The sequence below is a fragment of the Phoenix dactylifera genome, chromosome 14, assembly GCF_051530095.1.
Source record: "Phoenix dactylifera cultivar Ajwa chromosome 14, Ajwa_hap1_PhDact_Kaust_v1.1, whole genome shotgun sequence".
In the NCBI taxonomy this organism is placed as follows: Eukaryota; Viridiplantae; Streptophyta; class Magnoliopsida; order Arecales; family Arecaceae; genus Phoenix; species Phoenix dactylifera.
Genome location: NC_143203.1, coordinates 18,209,977 through 18,232,066, shown reverse-complemented (window position 1 = coordinate 18,232,066; position 22,090 = coordinate 18,209,977). Strand labels below are relative to the sequence as shown.

At 37.0% G+C, this 22,090-nt stretch overlaps 2 protein-coding genes across 2 annotated transcripts; both read left to right on the top strand.

Moving 5' to 3' along the window:
• Positions 1 to 555: 555 nt before the first annotated feature.
• Positions 556 to 12,644, top strand: LOC103720950 (sugar transporter ERD6-like 7). Its single transcript, XM_088710874.2, has 18 exons — positions 556 to 973; positions 3,494 to 3,556; positions 6,119 to 6,208; positions 6,287 to 6,346; positions 6,438 to 6,503; positions 6,876 to 6,941; positions 7,039 to 7,114; positions 7,251 to 7,315; positions 7,398 to 7,490; positions 7,589 to 7,669; positions 7,760 to 7,844; positions 7,964 to 8,010; positions 8,089 to 8,151; positions 8,237 to 8,296; positions 8,379 to 8,432; positions 8,758 to 8,817; positions 10,787 to 10,901; positions 12,294 to 12,644. The coding sequence occupies exons 1-18, from the start codon at positions 809 to 811 to the stop codon at positions 12,413 to 12,415; spliced, it is 1,431 nt and encodes a 476-aa protein (XP_088567000.2). The 5' UTR covers positions 556 to 808; the 3' UTR covers positions 12,416 to 12,644.
• Positions 12,645 to 16,651: 4,007 nt separating this feature from the next.
• On the top strand, positions 16,652 to 17,551 carry LOC149751380 (uncharacterized). The gene has a single exon (XM_089927211.1). The coding sequence runs from the start codon at positions 16,766 to 16,768 to the stop codon at positions 17,267 to 17,269; it is 504 nt and encodes a 167-aa protein (XP_089783337.1). The 5' UTR covers positions 16,652 to 16,765; the 3' UTR covers positions 17,270 to 17,551.
• Positions 17,552 to 22,090: the final 4,539 nt, after the last annotated feature.

The following is a 22,090-nucleotide window of genomic DNA, read 5'->3' as shown; positions in this document are numbered from 1 at the left end:
CATAGTGACTCCTGTGCAAAGTTATCTGTTTGTCATATGGACACAACATAGTTCAATAATTATTAAAATTTGTTGCTTAGTATGAAACACATAAATTTGGCTATTGAAGCTTTATATTTATTATAATTTATTATATTTCTATATTAAGGCAGTTAGAAAAGGAAAAAAAAAAGGTATATGCGTGAGATAAGCACTAGTTTTACAAACTATAATCCGCACCACTAACTTATATTTCACTGCAAAACGAGCATTTGCGCATGAAAACTTATTAGTCCCATCATGAATCCAACGCCTCCCCAACGGGATAAAGGTGCCTATGTGGCATACTTCATTGGTATAAAATGCATATGATTCACAAATTAATTCCTTTCGAGTTCTTGGCCTCAAATTTTGAAATACAGCCCTGCGCCGCTCATGCACTTACCGTATGTTGTCCGAGGTTCTGAGTTGACAGTTTGGTTCCCATCCTTTAACTTACCCCTCCCATTATAGGATCAAGCCCAAGTCTCCTGGGCTCCCTTACAAATAGGGAGACACTTGGGAGGTCATAGTTTTGTCATGGCTATGTCAGGTGCCATCATTCTCTCTTCCCTTTCAAAACTTACCATTCCATTTGTTTCTTCCTTCATCCTTGCCTTCTTCCCTCCTTGCTTATCTTTCTGCATTTAAAGCCAGATACATAGCGAGAGAGAGAGAGAGAGAGATACATAGAGACCCTCCTTGCTTATCTTTCTGCATTTAAAGCCAGATACAGAGAGAGAGAGAGAGAGAGAGAGAGAGAGAGAGAGAAGTGAGTAAATACGCAGTCATGGCTGATAGCAAAGATGTGGAAGGTGTGGTTGACAGAGAGCAAAATGGTGTTAAAGAGCCTCTCATGCATCCAAAAGAGACTCACTCATGCAAAGAATCCTTATGCATGGTCTTGCTCAGCACCGCGGTATCAGTCTGCGGATCGTTCGAGTTTGGTGTTTGTGTAAGTTTTTAATCCTTGGCTTAAGTTTTTTATTCTTTTCACCTCCTTGCCCGAAGGGTTTGAAAAAATTTATTTGCTTCTTTTTTTTCCCCTTCCTATTCCAAGTTTCCAACTCATGTAGATGGCCTTCAATCTGCGCCATGGAACCTTCTTGGCTAACCTTTCTGAGTTTGTAGTTTGCTTATGCTTCTTTGACTCCGCTTAGATTCCATATGCTTATAGAAGTTAGGAAAAAGGATTTTCCTATCACAGATGGAAATATATATACTCATGTTCCCCATGAATTATGGCCTTTCATCTGACTGTTTCTAATGGTGGGCTAATGTTGTAATTATCTTAGCAACAAGTTTTCTGCTCAAAAAAGATTATCTTAAGAACTAATATCCAAGTTGATCATATTTGGTGACGTTATAGATACGTTCAAGAGTGAACAATTTTTGCAACGCATGCGTTCTGAAATCCACGAGGGATGGTCAAAAGTTGCCTCGGAATTCTGCATTTCCAACGCAGGCATTACGGTGTTAAATGTGGTATCAAACTTCTTAGTAAAGGCTATAAACTTGGAAGGGACAATTTGAGAGGATATAATTGCTGAATGAGCCTCTTGTCTAGAAAAATAAAGGACATGGTAGATGTTCACAACCAACAACTAATTGGCCATTCAACTATAGTAAACAGTCAAAAATCTTAGATTGATTAAGATTTAATTAATAATTTATATTGCGATACTTAAGAAGGCTCGTGTTTAGCCATTTATTACTTAAACAACATATAGGCCGCATATGGGCAGTTTGCCATTAAAATTAATAACTTATGGGTAAACACTAGTTAATTTACCAGCAAAACAAACTACCTCCTAAAAGAAGTTTTTGCTAGAAATAATTTTAGTTTGCATGGTAAAAGAGAGAAGAAAGATCCATTTATTCTCTCTCACACATTTCAACAATATAAAACTTCTATCAAGTGCTGGTTGCCTTCTATTTTACAATCCTGTGTAGCAGAGGTTTGATATGCTCTTATATAGACCACAAGTGACCCAATGTAAAAGTTCAACCTACTTCTTCATTGATGTTGAGGTTTCGAGGTTCAACTTGCTTGTACATAAAGATCGAAGGACTCATAGAGTAGGGAGCTTAACCTTCTCATATATAAAGTTCAAGTTACTCACAAAGTTTGACAGTGGATAGCATTCTACTTCCAAGAAAATAGCTCAAGTCTTGCCAACAAATAAAGGAGTTGATTTATTCCTTTTTTTTCTATTTGAGGTTCGAATGACAAAATTGGTCATGCTTGGAGCCACAGTGATGATATATTCTCCCCCTCTTTTCATGATTAATTCTTTTATGTCCATTTATATCGTATCAAAATCACTATTAATTAAATTATTTTATCATTTCACTCATCCTCTCTCTTTGTTATTATATTAATTATTTAGCAAATTATGAGTCCTCTTACTTGAGGCATGAACAAGAATTTTGACACCTTGAGTTGTCTTAGTTATGATCAATCAAGAGGAGGTAAATTAAAAATTGTAAATAGTAGAACAGCTTTGATTAGAATTATATATCTTAAATCATGGATAAACAATTGATACTTTTCATCATTTCTCTTAGGAGTAATTCTACAGGATTTAATTTTCTTTTTGTTTTTTGTAAGAGAAAATGGCTCCTATATTCTTCTCCATGAAAAGTAATTTCTTTTTGTCATGCAGCATGAGAGGATTTGTATAACTTGGATCTTACTTTGCATATACTAATTTTCCCTTTTGTTCTGGCTTGCTCTTATGTGGACTTTGCATGTGCTACATTACATGTATTTGAAAAAAAATATTTTTTTATAAACAATATAAATATATAACTAAAGAATGTATTATACTAGCTCGAATATAATAATAAAAATATTTTTCTATTTAAATGTCATAAGCATTTTGTGATTACCTTCTCCATAGTCTAGCTAGTCATACTCCTTTATATATATGATTCTTTTTAAACTTTTTTAAAGGAGGTATGATCATGTGCCTTTATTAGAGTCCTAATATAACAAAAGAGAATTAAAGGCACCACATTTTTTAGCTGTTGAACTAAACATGTATATTGCATCTGGAAAAAACATTACTAAAATGACAATTGATTGGCTGGGCTTAACTCATGTGACACCAATTCTAGGGTTTGCACCTATAGTCCATATCATTTCATACCCTATGGAAGAGGCCAGATTTAGGAAACAGACATGGATTCTAATCAGATCACCAACTTCATCCTTATTAACAAGTTCACATTTATGTCCCAAGGGATGCTTTCTTAGAAGAAATCAATTCAGAATTCCTTGATCTTGACCCTCTAATTGAACTACTTAAGGAATGAGAAAGGGAGGCCAAGACAACCTATTTGGGCACTCACCTCTAGCACCGACAAGTTAAGATTTAAGAGGAGGGAAACTAGACTGGCTCTTATGGATTACATTTTTTCGACACTTGCTTTTCAATTATTACTTGGCTCAACTAGCCATAATTCCTTGCAGATTGGTTATTCCTCACCAACTCAGTCTGAGATAAGCAGAGATCTGAGCCTCACTCTATCTGAGGTTTGTACACCTTATTTTCTCTTTAATGCTCTTTAACTTATTTAATGTTGTGATAGAATAACTAATGCAACATATTCTGATCCCCAATTAGTATAAATTAACATACTTTTTGGCAAATGCACATTTATATATACCTTTTTTTCTTCTCGAAAAATTTGTTGGAGTTGATCTATTCTAGTATTGGGTGATTGTATGATTGCTTTTCTATTGAGAAACTTGTAATTGGGTAGGAGAAACGAGGTTGCCACCATTGAGGCTATTTATGTATATATTTCTAAAAAGAATTGTTTGGTTTTATTTAGTATATGAGTTTGATATAATATCTTATTTGATATCTTTGTATCCTAAATTCAACAAATTTCACACTGCATTGTTCACAAAATTTTTGATCTTCTTTTCAGCTCCAATTACTCGATAATTTCCGAGCAAGACACTTCTCTATCTATGAAATGATAATTGAGAAACATCAATATTTGACATGGTTCATTAGTAGCCATTCCGATTGACCTATTTCAACACCTATATTTATTATCTGATTAGTTCTAGCCCAAATTGGAATTTTTATCTGATGGCAGATATCATCAAGAAATCCATAATATTTCAAATGTACCAACAGAAAAAGAATCCTTCCAGAACTTGTCCTTCCACAAATTGATACAACACTATGTGTTACTCTCTAGCTGCAAATTAAAAACATCATTTTATCGATTCCTGCAAAGTCCGAACACTAATAACAACCAGTCTTAGAGCCAGAGGGCACTGAAGAAAGGTGGTGGGATCATGATACTTGGACAAAATTGAGATAGAGATTTTGGTGGTTGTGGTCCTTGTGGATTGTGTAACTTGTGGTTCATCTATTGCCTTCCATTCATGTTGTGAATCACATGTGGAGTTGCTGACACCAACAATTCGTTAGCTTTCAATGAAGACAAGGAATGCAACTGCATTGCTTGAATCCTAGGCTACGTCATGTTGCTTTCATTGCTGCTTGGTCTTTGTGGGAATTTCTTCTACCGTTTTGAGCTTTTAACTAAGCTTGACTCGAAATACTCAATGCCTGCCTTAATGTGATTTGGTTCTCTCTGATATTTTTGCCTGCTTGTGAATTTTCTTGTGGTCCATTGTCCATCATAAACCCTCGAGGCCTATGGATTTGCCCTAGCATATTTTCAAACTGATGGCTTCGTAGCATTAATCTTGCCTTCTCTCTAGACCTGCACCTTCCCACCCCCTTAGAATGATATATATAGACATGTAACATCAGAAGCTAACACTTATTAACTTGTTGGAAATATTTTCCCTAAAACTGTCATATCTTTATTTTATAAAAGTATTATAAAAAAATAATCTATTAGAATAAAATCAGAAGATTGAAAAGAGCTTGCATCGATCGAGACGTGCGATATACACTGTCCTAAGAACGTGATTCATCTCCTACGTATAGGTCTGTGGTGATCTTGTCCCAAAGATATAACAATCCGGCTCAACTCGATCCTCCTCTAACGAGCACGATAGCTGGAGAGGCTTGACCCTACCAACTCCTTTGGATGCCCAAATTTTTTTTTGAAAAAAAAGATAGAAAACAAAAGGTTGAAGGGTGAAAAAAAAATTCTCTATCTGTAAAAAAAATTCTCAGGAGACAGAGTACCAGTGAGGGAAAGAGATCGAATTATCTATTTGAAAGACCGAAAAAATGTAATGGTTCTGAAGATATGTAATATTTCGGAAATATCATATGTTTTCGGAAACCAACGTTCTTTTTCGAAAAGTCATAACTCTTCTTAAAGAAACATCTAACAAAAAGATATTTTAAAGCATTTAAACTAAAATTTAGGAGTAATTTTTTTTTAATTAAAACACTAACATAACTAATCAACCTCTTTTCTCTGTTTTGATTCATTTGCTTATGTACTAAATCAATCGTAGGTCACATCTACATTGCGTATGCAGATATTTTTTGTCCACTTGATTTGAGGCATTTGCATGTTGGAAGCACGACCGCCTTTTGTGGTGCCTATTCTTTTTTTTTTTTGTCTGCTTGATCTTAGTAATAGATGCATGCCTTCAATCAAATTATCATGTTTGTTGAAATTTACAATGCAATGCCTTTGAATCCATCTTGTTTTAATTTAAAGATCAATTCTAGCATGAACCTTAGCTCCTCAAAGTAACAAAAAAGAAAACATCATGCCATAAATTTTCTCTCTCTCATCTCTCTCCTTTCTCATAGTGAAACATGGTGGGACTCCCATCATCTGGGTTCGGAGCTGGGACGACCTATAAAGTGGCATTGCCAATATCCCTCCAATAGACAATGCATAAAAAAATTCAAGGCCATATACTATATATGATTCCTATAGAAGTCAACTCCACACCAATAACCTTTTTGACAGTGTAAAAAGAATGTTCAAGTTTTAACACAGTTTTACATTAGGTTACATTGGGGTTTTATTTTTAACAGATGAGCCTCCATATATTAATATTGAAAGCTTGTGTTCAAGAAGCTCAATATGCATGCAGTTGGTAAAATATTGAGTGTAATTTTTGATGCCAACTTTGCAGTATTCAGTTTTTGGCTCCATAGTGACTATTGGTGCAATGATTGGGGCAATTACAAGTGGGCGTATCTCCGATTTTTCTGGCCGTAAAGGAGTAAGAAATGAATCACTAATCTTCCCCAAGCATCACTTTTTGATTTGTTTGTAAATTGGCTCATTTTGATGGAAGCAGGCTATGAGAACGTCAGCCATCGTCTGCATTATAGGATGGCTTGGAATTTACCTTGCTGAAGTTTGTTTCTCAACTTTGTTAGTTTTGGTGCTCTAGATTCTTCAATTCTGAGACAAATTTAAAACTTATTCTCACATTCTACCATGCCTAGGGTGCATTTTCTCTCGACCTTGGGAGAATTCTTACAGGATATGGGACTGGAGTTTTTTCCTATGTGGTATGCTTCTTTCAACTGCACCCATAATTTGTAAGTCATAGAAACAAAAGTATGGTCCTCTCAGGGCTTTGCAAGCATTTTATACCTTCATTGTGTTACCGCAACCTTAGCTTCTGCAAATCAAAATGCTTAAAGATTGGAAGGATTCCAGTATTCGACGCTCGAAAGAACCCACACTTTGCACTCGAGTCCATGATAATTTACCTATATATAAATATATATAAAATTATGCATATAAGATTCTCACTTGTAGTATAATATAAAGCTTCTATGCTGTTTAGTTCTATCTGGTTTGAAGCAAAGTGGTATTTACTAAAGTTGAGTAGAATCAAGAAACATACTAATAATAATTGTCAAATTACTTGGGAGCAGGTGCCAGTTTTCATAGCAGAGATTGCACCAAAACAGCTTAGAGGAGGGCTCACAACCGTAAACCAGGTAGGAGAATTTTGTAGCTAGCAAACAAAAAAGTTAAATTTAAGGGGCCAAGAATGCGATAGCAAAAACCACTTATGTTTACATGCTTTAACTGCAGCTATTAATCTGTGCGGGATTATCGTCGTGTTACTTAATTGGAACGCTGGTCACATGGCGCATGCTGGTTCTAGTTGGTAAGTCCAGAATGCTTCCATCATTTTATCGATGCTTAGAATACCGATGAGAAAAGATTATGATGAAAGTCAAAAATTTATCCTATTTGTTACTATTGTTGTCACAAATAGCTAATCAGTTTAGATTTTCATGTAGGGCTTTTTCCATGCTTTGTTATACTTGTGGGTCTCTATTTCATCCCAGAGTCTCCTAGATGGCTGGTGAGATTGTATAAATTTATCAAACATGTAAAGCTTACAAGAAGAACAAGTCTCAGATTTTTTGGTGCTTTAATTATCTCAGGCGAAGGTGGGACGGGATAGGGAATCTGAAGTTGCATTGCGAAGACTGCGTGGAAAGGATGCTGATATCTCTCAGGAAGCAGCAGACATTCAAGTTCACACTTGAATCCTTTTAACATTTGTAACTTTTAATACTCCACAGCTTTTTAAGTCATCATAAGGTGATTTTGGAAAGCAAAAATTTCTTCACAGGAATATGTAGAAACTCTCCGGAGCCTCCCTGAGACTAGGATTTCAGAGCTATTCCAGAAGACATATCTCCGTTCGGTCATCGTAAGCAACCTTCCAAAACTCCGCGAACTTAAAGACTTCATGATCCTATCACTCTCTTCTTATGTTGGAGATCTTGATGGGGTCTTGCAGGTTGGTGCTGGCCTAATGGTGTTTCAACAATTTGGAGGGGTCAATGGAATTACATTCTATGCCAGTGAAATATTTGTATCTGCAGGTAAAATAACACTTCTGGATGCACTTTTCATGATTTACCTATGAAAGCCACTTTCTAAGTGTTCAGTTTCAAGCTTAGCTTATGTAAGTAATCTGCCAAGTGTTATTTTTCAACCACAGGATTTGCTTCAGGAAATCTTGGAACCATTTTGCTGGGATGCATTCAGGTTCCTACCCTTCTGAATTCATGTCTTTATTGATCACTCTATCAAACAATGTATTATAAGACTGGTCTGTTTTAACAGGTTCCTATTACAATAATGGGTGCTTTGTTGATGGATAAGAGTGGAAGAAGGCCTCTCCTGATGGTAGATAGATCAGTCATAGCATTTTCCCTTGGAAAACTATTGTCATACAAGATGTTTAACACAATAAACTTCATCTTTATTTCAGGTTTCTGCATCAGGAACATGTTTAAGTGCATTTACAACTGCAGTGTCATTCCACTTGAAGGTAACTTCCATGCTTATGGTTCTACAGTTTCTGTGGTCAGTTTGGCTTTTGAAAATAACAGCTTAAGTGATTCTGGATGCAGGACCGAGGAATTTGCATGGATTGGGTCCCTTTGCTAGCTCTTGCTGGGATATTGGTAAGCAAAGCCATTTTGCCGAAAAGTTTTTTTTTTTTCTTTTCTTTTTTCACTACTAGACTCTGCAACTATCATGGTGTTGAAAGTAGCTAAAGTTTAAGTTTATATTCAATTGTTATTCCATGGGAAGTTTGTGTGTCTACCAACAGCCGAAACATGTTTTCAAAAGAAAAAGAAAATGTCGAGGCATATTCAACAAGAAGATGCTGTCACAAATTAGATAGGGAATCTATGTTATTATAGTTTCTGACAATATCTTTGGTTAAATCTTTTATTCCTTTTTATTTCGTCAAATTCTGCTTACACATTTTCCATCATGAAACAGGGCTTTTTGGGGTCTTTTTCAATAGGAATGGGAGCCATTCCTTGGATTATAATGTCTGAGGTAAGATCATGGTGATTTTATCTTTTTCTTGTCTTTTTTGTTTTTGTAAGGCTTGGCTTTAGCCTGGCCTTGTAGCCAAGCAAGGCCTGAAGGTCTGTTTCCAAAGAAAACGGGCAGAATCCCTATATTAATCCGAGGAAACTCTTTGATCGCCGATGGGGGCCACAAAACCTAGCCTCCACTTGTTAATGGTAATGTAAGACTCAGAACTAATCCCTTATTTTTTTCTTACGGGCTGGTTGATGCCACCAACTGTTCTCCGCCTCGGGCTATCATATCTAAAAGAGATGGCAAAGTATCCCCCTAGCTTGCTCTCTTATTTCTCTTTTCTTCTCTTTCTTCTTCATCTTTCTTCTCTCTTTCGCGCTCTAGCAAATCTATGGACCTCAATAGAGGATCCCATCTTCCTTTTTCTATTGATCCAAGTTGACCCTAATGAAGAGCCCCTGAACCGTTCTGGTGCTTGGGCGGCATGTGAAACCATCACCTTAATTCTTGTTTATTATTTTTTGAGACTCACTATTGATGATCTCTGTCAATCAGTCTTGGTCTTGATCGAGTTCTTACTTTAGGATTCATTGATCGAATCACTTAGACCTGATCCACTCGGAGTCGTCAAATGTCATCATCTAACCGACTATCTTTTTTTTCTAGCTTTTGAAACTTTAATTTTATCAAAGTTATTGAATTAGAATTAATTGTGCTTTGTATGACTTTGCATATAATTGGGTGATTCGCTTAGTTAAATTTTGAAGATTCAAAATAAAAAGAGGTAACTTTGATGTTCCTTACTAGCTATTGAATTACTGGTTATCTTTAATCTTCAAATTTTATAAAAGATGAAGATGGTGTTTGACATAAGAGCAAAAAACTTCGGCCTAAAAATAAGGCCTGACTTAGAAACATGATCCGACATTAAAAATAACCAGTAATTCGATAACTAGTAAGAAGTGTTAGGATTAGTTACCTATTTTCACTTTGTGCTTTCAAAATTCAACTAAGTAAATCACTTGAACCTATTTAAAGCCACATAAAGTGTAATTAATTTCTATTAAATAACTTTGACAATATTAACATTTCAAGAGCGAGAAAAAGAGGATGGTTGGTTGGATAACAACATTTGACAACTTCGAGTGGGTCAAGTTTAAGCCATTATGAAGTAAGAACTCGATCGAGGCTAGAGATCATCAATTGTGAATTTTAGGAATACTCAATAAGGGTGGGGTGATGGATCTAATATGCTACTTGAGTACTAGAGCAGTTCAAAGCCTCTTCGCTTGGTTCAAGGCTCTTCACTTGGGTCAATTTGGATCTATAGCAAAAGAAAAATAAGACTCTATTGAAATTTATAGATTTGCTAAAGAGAGAAAGACAGAGAAGAGAGAGAGAAAGAGAGAGAGAGAAGGGGGGGGGGGGGGGAGGAGGGGTTGGGATGCTTCGTCGTCTCTCTTAGATTAGGAAGGAGAGGCTGAGGTCATGGTCTACGACCAATGGTGGCAGCCTGCTGGCGAGAAAAACAAGGGGAATAGGCCGGAAAAATAGAGGATTAGTTCTTAGTCTTAGTTTCGGGTGGTAGCCCGCTCACCGGCGGCCATAACTCCACCGTGGAGGGTCATGGAGAGTGGCGGCAGTGAGCACAATAATCGGAGAGGGACACAAACAAAAGTGGGGTGCTTCATACCCCGTCTCCGGTGAGTGGCGGCAGTGAGCACAATAATCAAATGCGGCTCTTGGAAGAACCAGAGAGCTTGGTATGGCCTCTCAGGATGGTGGTGAGGATCTTATATAGGGCCGTGCTAAAGCCGGGCCTTACATTTTTACTTTCTTCCTCTTCTTCTTCTTCTTCTTCTTCTTCTTCTTCTTCTTTTTTGATGTTCAATTTCCTACATGGCAAATCCATTTCTTGGTTAAAGATCCTAAAAATAAAGGCAGTGTGTGGGATGTTGCATTGAGATTGGATTGGTTGCAGATATTCCCAATCAACATAAAAGGAGTAGCTGGAAGCTTGGTGACTCTGGTGAACTGGTTTGGTTCATGGGTAGTTTCGTATGCTTTCAATTTTCTCATGAGCTGGAGTTCTTCAGGTAAGATCCGACTGGATCCAAAATTTTCTATTTAGTATTATAAACAGTACAGAAGTACGTTTTGCAACCAGTATCACTTAGTTTGCCATCCAGGATTAGCAGTAATTTTCATGAGAACTAGTCAAATTAAGCTTCATATTAACTTAGTTCATTGTTTCTCAAAGAATGGACCATATGGTTGCAATAGATTTTTGCATTGATGAACACCTCTTAAGTAACCACAACAAATTTTGAGGCATTAAACATACATAGCAAGAAATTAGTGTCTAAGGTTGTGTTGCGGGGTTTTCACCCCGGCAACAGTCCGCACACCAGCCGAGCAGGGAAAGCGACTGCGTCCTCACCGAGGTATTGTCCGCTCTAAGGATCGGAGATCGTCGACCGCTCCCAGGGGTCCACCCTCTGGTGGCGCCCCGGGTAGAACCACCCTTTCCACCCCTCACGGTTTTGCCCCCAAAAGGTACCTCGGTGAGAAGAGGTTATTGAGCCCCCCATTTAAGGCACAGACATTTCCGCTGATTAGCCGATGTGGGACTAAAGTTCGGAACCCCATCCCACAACACAGCCCCCCCCCCCAACGGGAAGGTCTGTGCGTGGCCGGAGCCCTCCTTCTAGCGCCATCTGTTGCGGGGTTTTCATCCCGGCAACAGTCCGCACACCAGCCGAGCAGGGAAAGCGACTGCGTCCTCACCGAGGTATTGTCCGCTCTGGGGATCGGGGATCGTCGACCGCTCCCGGAGGTCCACCCTCTGGTGGCGCCCTAGGTGGAACCATCCTTTCCACCCCTCACGGTTTTGCCTCCAAAAGGCGCCTCGGTGAGAAGAGGTATAGACCTTTCCGCTGATTAGCCGATGTGGGACTAAAGTTCGGAATCCCATCCCACAACAGGTTGAGCCAACAATGGCTATATGGATCTACATATATCCCCATAGGTTTGCTTCCTGTAGTCTTCTGTCAGCAACTACATTATGTAATTTTTTTACTCAAAAACTACATATGCAATATAGTATTTATCAGTATGTATGTTTAGAAGTTTAGGTCATATCTGGATGACTGAATGTTGTCAAATTATCTAATTCAATGAAATGACAATCCAAATATTTCCAGACAGACAAATTTCAGATCTATTTGGTTAATTATTTTAATCTTATGCAACTTAAGGAAACTTGTATAAAATTCTTTTCCTCTCAAAAAAAAAAAAAATCAGTCAGTTTTGCTAGCAGTTTAGATAATCTAACAATAATGATTTGTCTGAACCAAACTAATCAAGGGATTAGACATTATAAATTATTTTAGAGCATCCCATTAAAATGCAGAATTGTATCTATTGAAAGGAAATTTATCTAAGAATTCTTCAATTTTCATTTGTTTGATATGTTGTTTCGATTTCAGGTACCTTTCTAATCTTTTCTGCTATTTGTGCGACATCTGTTCTGTTTGTTGCGAAATTAGTACCAGAAACCAAAGGAAGGACTTTGGAAGAGATTCAGGCATCCATGAATTCCCTCGGATGAACAATTTTAGCAGCACTCAATCTAGTTTTGCAAGCAAAGTAGTTTGGTAGTTTTCCCGCAACTCTAAAAACTGTTGATTATTGCAACATGACATCTCAATCAAGCAATCAAATATTGTGATTATCGCAAGTTTGTAACACCATTTCTGAACTATCATTAAGTGTTTATGGAAATGACTATCATTAAGTTTCAAGCTATCTTTTAATTATACTTTTTTTGGGGGAAGAAAGTATTGGTAGTCAAATTAGCTAATGAGCTAGTATCACAAGTGATAACAACAAAGAACAACAATATTTGATAGTGTCAATTTTCACAAATTATAATAAGATTCCCAGATTCATACCTCTGTTATTTATTAAATATGTTATCATAAAACTTATAATGTAAAGATCAAATAACATCTGATAAGCCCATTAGGTGATGGCCATTAAATGATAAATCTTAAGCCAATGGCTGCCCTTTTCGACCAGAAAAAAGGAAAAAAGAAAGAAAAATCTCAAATCCTCAGGCCGTTAAAATGGATTTCATAAACATGTTATCATAAAAATTGTAATGAGAACATCACCTAACAACCGATATGCCAGCCACTATAAAGAACAACTAAGAAATGGTGTAAACTTAAGCCCATGGGTGCTAACCCTTGTTTTGGTAAATTGGATAAAGTAAACCAGACGAGTATAAATATATCTATGAAAATCAGCAAACAAAATATTTAACAACAGATCAGAAAGATTTGTCATAATATCCCATAACATTGATCCTATGTGATTGGCCATATAAGACGCCCTCCAATTAGATGCACTATTGGCTTTCCTAAGTATAGAAGAATCTCAAGAGAGCAATGTGTTTACAAATGCTAGCAATCCTCAAGAATGGGATGTGACTAGATACAAGAGGTGGTAGATCTAAAAGCCATCTAATAACTATAAGAGAATCTCCTTTCAAGCAAAGATAAACCATCTTTTTGTTGCACATGTACCCTTTTTACTATCACTTTTTTCGAGCCACGAATTGATCTCCATAACCACTCTATCTTTATAATATCCATTACATCCTATCTTGGATGAGTTTGAGTTATAATTGTCTTTGTTGCATAAGCCATTGTAGTGCCACCCAACAGCAGAGCCTAAAAAATTCCTACACCATAGAATGCAGAGCCCCAAAACTCACCATCCATAGGAGCATCTGGTTGTTAGTGTCTAGCATCTGAAAGTGAGTGTCAACTGGTTTAATTGACAAGGTTGTTAAAGGCCGTTTTGACCTAGGTTCGAGATCTACTTATATTATTTAAAAATTTTATTATCCCAATAAATTAGATTAGGCAAGAAAATCCCTTCATTATCTAGAAATGAAAATTAGATTTCAAAAAAAAAAAAAAAAGGAGAAATCCCTAGTTTCATGATATGTGCCGAGTTTATATTCTATCACCCACCATCCATGTGTTGCTAATGATGAGGAAACGATGAGGGTAAAGCATGAAAATACCCTTTCTTTTTTCTCTTTTATTTAGATAAAAATCTTATGTGTGCCTTCCTTATGGTGGATGATTGAGTTGGCCCCTCCAATTCATATACAAGCTGGAGAGAAGTCTTGGATGAATTCTATCATTATAGATGCTGAAAGGATATAACCCAGCTGACATGTTTTGTGGATATCAAATAATCACACACACACACACACACATACATATGTATGTGTGTGTGTGTGTGTGTGTGAGAGAGAGAGAGAGAGAGAGAGAGGATTTGGTGTTTCCTTTCTGCTAGAAATCCAGGGGAATCAAGTCCTTTGAATTATTCTTGTGCAATATTTTGGCTCTTTAAATGAAATGCTCAAATTTCTGACTATTCCTATCCTTTGCTTTAATCCTGGACAGATGCACTCATATAGGTTTCTTTAGCTAGCTAAAATTAAAATTGCAGTGCCTTTCATAACCTTTAGCTTTTCATAATCTTTCTCATTTGTTTATTATTTGAATGGTTAGTACACTTCTATGATTGAATTGGAATCAATGAGACTTAATAAAATAACTATTGTTATTTGTTGAAGAACTTTATCATCGAAATTATTTTAGATTACATAAAATGCATACCTTCATGGGCTTCATTCTTTTCAATATCGGGATTCTCCTGTGCAATGTTTCAAAGCTGAAGATATTATTTTAGCTTGCTTTAGTGCTTTAGTCTATGATAATTATAAACACATATCTTTTCCTTAAAGTCAAACTAAGAGTACTAATTAAAATTTTTCGGACTAAGTTATGATGTAATTAGGAGTGATATGATCACATAAAATGGTATTATACTTATACAAAATGTTACGACTCCTACTGCAGTTTCCTCCGTTAGTTCCTTGTTTAACATCATGTTAGAGTTGAACCTTGTCCAACGTGGTATTAGAATTGCAAGAAAGATTTTAAATTCGGTGGAACTAGGGTATTCTGATTTCTCTACAAAACAAGACACTTGTAGTCTAAACCCAACGATCGTCTAGGTCAAGTTTTCTTTATTTTTTTATTTCTTTTCTTTATTCCTTTTTTTCCTTTCTTTATTTTTCTTTTTTTATTTCATTTTTTTTCTTCTTTATTTCCTTCTTTCTTTTTTTTCTTACTTTCTTCCACAAACTTTTTTTTCACCTGTTTTTCTTCCTTCCTTGCTTTCCTTCTTCTTTTTTTTTTTTTCCTTTCCTTCCTTTTTCTTATTCCTTCCTTCCTCGCTTTCTATGTCATCTCTGTTATTTTTTTCCTTCTTCATTTCTTCCTCTATCTTCTCCTTGCCTTTTTCTTTTCTTTTTTTTTGTCAATTTCTTCTTGTGGTTCTTTCTCTTTTTTTTCCTTTCTCCTTCGAAATTCTATCCCATCCCAATCTTGTTTCCTCACAAAAATGGGAAGACTGAGATGCCCTCTATCTTATTGGGATTTAAAACATCTGTTGCAAGGGATAGTTACAAAATTTATCTCGTGAAAAGCTTACAATCCCTTGCAAATAGGGCCCTGGGTTACAAAATGGTGCGCAAGCTTTTCTTTAACCTCCTTTTTCACACGGGTCAAGAGTCAGCGGGGACGACCAAGAGTCAACGGTCCATATATGTTTTGAGAGGTGCAATTATGCCGTGCCAAGCTGGGCCGCTAAAGGCTTGATCTTGACTCGACCTACAAAAATTGAGCTCGAAATTTGACTCTAGATAGGTTGTCCGAGCACCAACTCAACTCGAAAAAAAATATATATTTAAAATTAATTTAACTCAATTCAATTATCAATTGAATCATACCAGAGCAAGAATTCCATCTTTAGTCATAATTTAAAAATATAATTAAAACAAAATATAACAAAATATTATATTTTAAAATAATAAATTGATAATATTTTATAAATAAAATATAATATTATTAAATATACATATTGATAGAGAATCACTGCAGGGAGAAGAGAAAAAGAGAAAGAATTAGGGAAGGAGGAGGAAGAAGAGGTTATAGAGACGCACTAAGAAGAGAGAAGGAGGAGGAAGAAGAAGAAGTAGAAAGGAGGCTAGAGTTTTTTTATTCAATCATTAAATTACCTAATTCATAAGCAGGGTGACGCTTATATAAGCCTTACACCATGAATTGACCCAGTCAAACAATTAATAACTAACCAAATTTGGACCCTTCAATTTAATTGACTAAGTTAATTAATTGATTACATACCAAATTAAACCTTATTAAATATTAGACCATTAAACTAATTGATCACGCCTAAAGTGGGGACCTTCATAATTAGGTCTTACATTGATCCATTGATTCAATCACTTGACTTAACAACCAAATCGACTCAAACAAAAGTAACTAATAAAGCAATAAAAGAAACATGACGCAGATTCGAATGGACTCAATCTGGAGCCTGACTCAACTCGGTGGCTCAAAACCATCTTCTAACCATAATGATGTCAATTCCTGGCGCGAATGCGTGGCTCTGATGTCCCCATCATATATATTTTAATAAGTTTACGAATTTTCGAACCAAGTATTTTGTTAATCAAATTGGACTTGAAAAATTATCTAAGCTGATCCGAATTAAGAGCAAGTAGCTTGCAAGTTGTTCAGCTTTTTTTTTTTTTATCTTTTTTTTGACTGACCTCGACGGCGAAGACCGCTTCCGTGTTTCTTCCGGGTCAACCAGCCGTGGCGGCTGGGCCATATTGTCGGCAAGCGACCTCTCTGTCTTTCTCCATAAATTAAAGCTGGAACAGGGAGTAGGTTTATGGGACGGAGAACCCACGGTGACATCTCTTCTTTATATAAACCCTCCCTTCTCGATCGAGAACACATCCAAATTGGCTGACTAGAATCCGTTCTTCTTCGTCTACTTCGTAGCCATGGCAATGGAGGTCTTGCGGCCTCACGACGTCCTCATGGCCCAGCAGATGCGGCACATACCAGCCATCCTCCCCTCCCGGAAAACTAAAAGAAATCCTAACCCCAAGCCCTCGAGGAAGCCGCCCTCAGCACGGCCGGAGGCCCGGAAGCGGCGGGAGGCCTCCGTCAAGCCAGCCAAGACCGGCGAAGGAAAACGCCCGGCGGTGGCTCACGTGACGATCCTGAAGCGAGGAGAGCCGCTGGACGCGTTCAGGAACCCGGAGGCGGAGGCGGCGCCGGTGTTCGGGACGGGGAGGATGGGGCCGGACCCGGAGATGGTCCCGAAGCAGATCGGTACCGGGGGTCTGAAGGCGGCCGCGGCGGTGTACGCCGGGTCGGCCTTCTCGGTCTCGCCGTCGCCGAGCTCGCTGCCGCTGCCGAGCTTTTCGGTGAAGAAGGAGGAGGTGCCGGCGATCGTAGACTACGCGACCAAGGATCTCAGGCGTTTGCTCCATCTGGAGTAGACAGCAGGAATTAAGAACTTCCATTCTTCTTGATTTCGGATCGAAATCTCTCCGTCGTTTTTGCGAAAACGGGAGAAATGATCTGGGATCTGATGATGGAATGGACGGTTTGATGAAAAACTCGTGATGATGGTTTTAGGGGTTAAGTGTATGATTAAAGACAGAAATGATTTTTTTTTTTCGTTTCTTTGTTCTATTTTACACGTTCATACTGGTTTCTCTTGGGGACATTCACACAACTACTTCAATTAATCACCGTCGATCAGATGGGCTTCACTTCAATCAATCACTGTCAATCAGATGGGCTTCACTTCAATTAACCAACAGCAACGTTGATGATGAATTGCTCTTTTTTTTGTTTAATTCATCTCCCTATATCTCTCTTTAAGAAGACCCAAGGATCCATCAACCGAGTTCCATCTCTCTATCCTATGGACCGAGTGAACCCCTGCAAAAGGGTCTTGATCTATCCTAGTGCCCGAGAAGCTTGCCAAACTGATCATCCCAGCCCTGTTAAGTACCTATGAAACTCAGTATTGATAAACCTTATTGAATGGCTTTGGCTCTATCGAGTTCGTACCCCATGATTCATTGATCGAGTTGCTTAGACATGACCTAACGAGGCCACTGTCATCTGACCAATCGTTTCTTTTGTCTTGTTATTTTAATGCTATTAAAGTGATTAAATGGGAATTAATCTTACTCTTAATATCTTTAAATAGATTTAGCAGGTTCACCTAGTGAAGTTTGAAAGTCTAAGATATAAGAGAAAAGTAACCCTAACACTCATTAGTTTTTAAATTTCCATCTATTTTCTGGTATTAGAAAAAAATATAAATAGTATTAAATGTTGATGATATCATGTTTTCTAAAAATCAAGGATCAGGCATATGATATTATGAAACTCATGATTTATTACGAAATAATGGTTCTATGATTGTTTTACCGTTAAGCACTAGTTATGAACTATAAACTCCATATTTATGAAATTTATATTTTTTAATAAAATAATAATTTTATGATTATTCTATTATTAAATGCTTATTTATAGGCTATAAATTCTATAAAGTCATTTCATATTTTATTCATATATGATTCAAAAAATATGACTTAAGAAAATTTATTTTAAGAACTACGGCAAAAGGGCTCTCAGCTATATATAGCCCCTGAAAATTGGGTAGATCGACATCCAATTCAATATGACCCAGCCAGCACGTAATAGTAGTTGGCATATGATCCTGCCAACAGATAATAGTAGTTGGCATACGATTCTACTAGCAGGTAATAGTGTTGGCATACGATCCTACCAGCGGATAATAATAGTTGCTATACGACCCTGCCAGCGGATAATAATAGTTGGCGTACGACCCGACCAGCGGATAATAATAGTTGGCATACGACCCTACCAGCGGATAATAATAGTTGGCATACGACCCTACCAGCAGGTATTAGTAGTTGGCATACGACCCTACTAGCGGATAATAATAGTTGACATACGACCCTGCCAATAGGTAATAGTAGTTGGCATACGACCCTGCCAGTAGGTAATAATAGTTGGCATATGACTCTACAAATGAATAATAGTAAATGGTGTTTATCGATTACGACCCTATTATGGGTATAAAGTGACAGTAGCATAAATATCTGTGAGCAATATTTTGAACTATGATATGGTTAAATGGCAGAAGAATGATTTATGAATTTATCTACAAAATAAACTTAGAACCATATTTATGAAATATGAATGATTTATGCATGTATGATTGCTTTATTACTTGTTTTATTATATTATACTATAAAATATTTTATCTTGCAATAATTATTATTTTCACTTTATGATGCATCAATTTATGCAAAACTTATGCTTGATCGGAAAGCTAATAAAAGGTTTACTTACTAAGCTATGTTGCTCACATATCTTTATTTTTATTTTTCTCTCTCTAAACGAATAGGATCGATAGGAACGAAGGATGGTCCATGCTAGCAAGCTTGGAAATTTTGTAGAAGAATTTAGTATTTTAATTGACTATGAATTTGTAGTTAATGATTTTCTAAATATTAATGATTATAAGTTTGGTATTTATGTTTGAATTTAGATGCTCTGAACTAATTGATGATGAAATTAGACTTTTAATTATTATATTTTGTTTGTGATGGATTTGGAAGTTAAGATGTAATGGTTGGTTTCATGTTATCGTAGATTGTACCTTTTGGTAGCATGGTCGTATTATGTTCCGAATTTGGAGCGTGATACAATGCACATAAGAAAATCAAGGATAGCCAAAAGCACGTGACAAAATTTATCTGTACCAAAGATCTGTCCAAATTCATTAGCACACCAAGCACATGGGAAAATCAATGATAGTCAAAGACATATGGTAAAATTCATCTCTACCAAAGATTTGTCCAAATTCATCCTGTACACATCGTAAGATTTCCTTGTATTTTTGACCATTTTTGACCCTTGGATTCTGCATCAAGGATCTCCTCCGTAGGATGATGGAATTGATTAACTTAATGAATTATAAATCATACCTTGATTCGCTAAATCCATCTTTAATTGCGCTCTGGGCTTTGAAATGCGTGCGCAGTCTCGATCATCGGTGATCTGAACAAAGGTTAGCGAGTAATCTTCTGGAGAGAGAGCACTTAATGCGTGTTTTGAGAAGGGGTCTAACAGGCTATTTATAGCCCTCTCCAGGGACCAAACGCTGCAGGTGGTTACACCCGTGAAGAGTCACCCCCCATCAAGGTAACTCTTCACTGCTGTGAAAATACCGTAATGCCCTTGTGATTATCAAGATTTACAAAATTCAAGGGACACTTGTCAAGATGTGGGTTCTAATTAAACGGGATCAGGGTTTAATTAAACGGGATCCAACATTCTCCCACTTGGACCATATTGACGCCATTTGTCAATGCGGGCCACAACTTGACGGGATCCCAACATTCTCCCATTCGGACCATATTGACAAGTGAAATATCCTTAGTACTTGAATTTTATAATCTGTATACGCGTGTTCTTTCTATCCTGATATCAATTTGGGCAAGCTTTATGTTTGATTACTTTGAGAATAATAATACGAACAATGGCGGAAATAACACCTATTTGATCGGCGTATAACCTTCCATGATCACTATATTACTAAACCATCATAACCAAACCCTTATGAATGAACTTCTCATAAAATTCATTCTTTGGTCACAATTTCTGCTACCATAGTATGCATAAACCATATGAATTCATTAAAGCAGAAAATATAATATATGTGATTTACAACCATCTAAAATGTGCACAATAATACATCAATTAATTTATACAGAAAAGGCCCATTTGACCAACATGCTCCTTGTGCAATCCCGGAGCTATTGCTTTGGTCAAAGGATCTGCTAACATAAGCACAGTATTGATGTATTGAACTGAAACTTTATGGTCTTCACATTTTTCCTTTATAACAAGATATTTCACCTCCATGTGCTTATTTCCATTAGATATCTTGTTATTCTTTATTGAGGAAACTGCTGCTAAATTATCACAATATAACTTTATGGGCCGTGAAATAGTGTCCACGATCTGTAGGCCTGCGATAAAGTTCCTCAACCAAATAGCCTGTGTAACTGCATCATAGCATGCTAATAACTCAGCCTCCATTGTTGAAGCAGCTGTCATCTTTTGCTTCGAACTCTTCCACGAGACTGCACCACCAGCTAGTAGAAAGATATAACCTGATGTTGATTTTCTACTATCTGGACATCCCGCAAAGTCTGAGTCTGAGTATCCAACTATCTCCAAAAGATCGGATTTGTTGTATGTGAGCATATGATCTTGAGTTCCTTGAAGATATCTCAATACTTTCTTTGCAGCTCTCCAATGTTCCATTCCTGGATTAGCTTGAAATCTCCCCAGTAATCCCACAACATATGCTATATCAGGTCTGGTACAGACTTGAGCATACATTAAAGTCCCAATTAGTGAAGCATATGGAAAAGCTTTCATATGCTCCCTTTCAATTTCATTCCTCGGAGATTGTGATTGGCTCAACTTTTCACCTTTAGTAATAGGCACTGGGCTTGGTTTGGAATTTTCCATACCAAATCTCTCCAACATTTTCTTAATGTAGGCTTTTTGAGATAGACAAACTTTTCCCTTAGATCTATCTCTATGAACCTCAATGCCGATGACATATGAGGCTTCACCCATATCCTTCATATCAAAATTGCTGGAGAGAAATTGCTTAGTCTCTCTAAGCAATGCCAAATCACTGCTAGCAAGCAAAATGTCATCTACATATAGGACTAGAAAAATAAATCGACTCCCACTGATCTTAAGATAAATACATCTATCAACAACATTTTCTACAAAGCCAAATGTAGAAATGACGTTATTGAACTTAAGATACCACTGTCGGGATGATTGCTTGAGTCCATATATAGACTTATTTAGCTTGCAAACTTTTTGACTCTGACCTTCTGAAACAAAACCTTCAGGTTGTTTCATGTAAACTTCTTCCTCTAAATCTCCATTAAGAAATGCAGTTCTCACATCCATTTGGTGCAGCTCTAAGTCAAAATGAGCCACCAAAGCCATAATTATCCTTAAAGAATCCTTCTTTGAAACTGGAGAGAAGGTTTCATGATAATCAATACCCTCCTTTTGAGTAAATCCTTTGGCAACAAGTCTGGCCTTATGTCGCTCTACCTTACCCTTGGAGTCTCTTTTGGTTTTAAAAACCCATTTGCAGCGTACTGCAGTAGCCCCAGGAGGTAGTTCAACAAGATTCCAAACATTGTTTTTAGCCATAGAATCTATCTCATCTTTCA

What these genes read in the sequence shown, in the direction of transcription:
- LOC103720950 (XM_088710874.2), top strand. Translation starts at nt 809, where the DNA reads ATGGCTGATAGCAAAGATGTGGAAGGTGTGGTTGACAGAGAGCAAAAT. An exon ending in AGGAAGCAGCAGACATTCAA is followed by an intron (nt 7,491 to 7,588) that starts GTTCACACTTGA and finishes ATTTCTTCACAG; the next exon opens with GAATATGTAGAAACTCTCCG. An exon ending in CATATCTCCGTTCGGTCATC is followed by an intron (nt 7,670 to 7,759) that starts GTAAGCAACCTT and finishes GGGGTCTTGCAG; the next exon opens with GTTGGTGCTGGCCTAATGGT.
- LOC149751380 (XM_089927211.1), top strand. Translation starts at nt 16,766, where the DNA reads ATGGCAATGGAGGTCTTGCGGCCTCACGACGTCCTCATGGCCCAGCAG.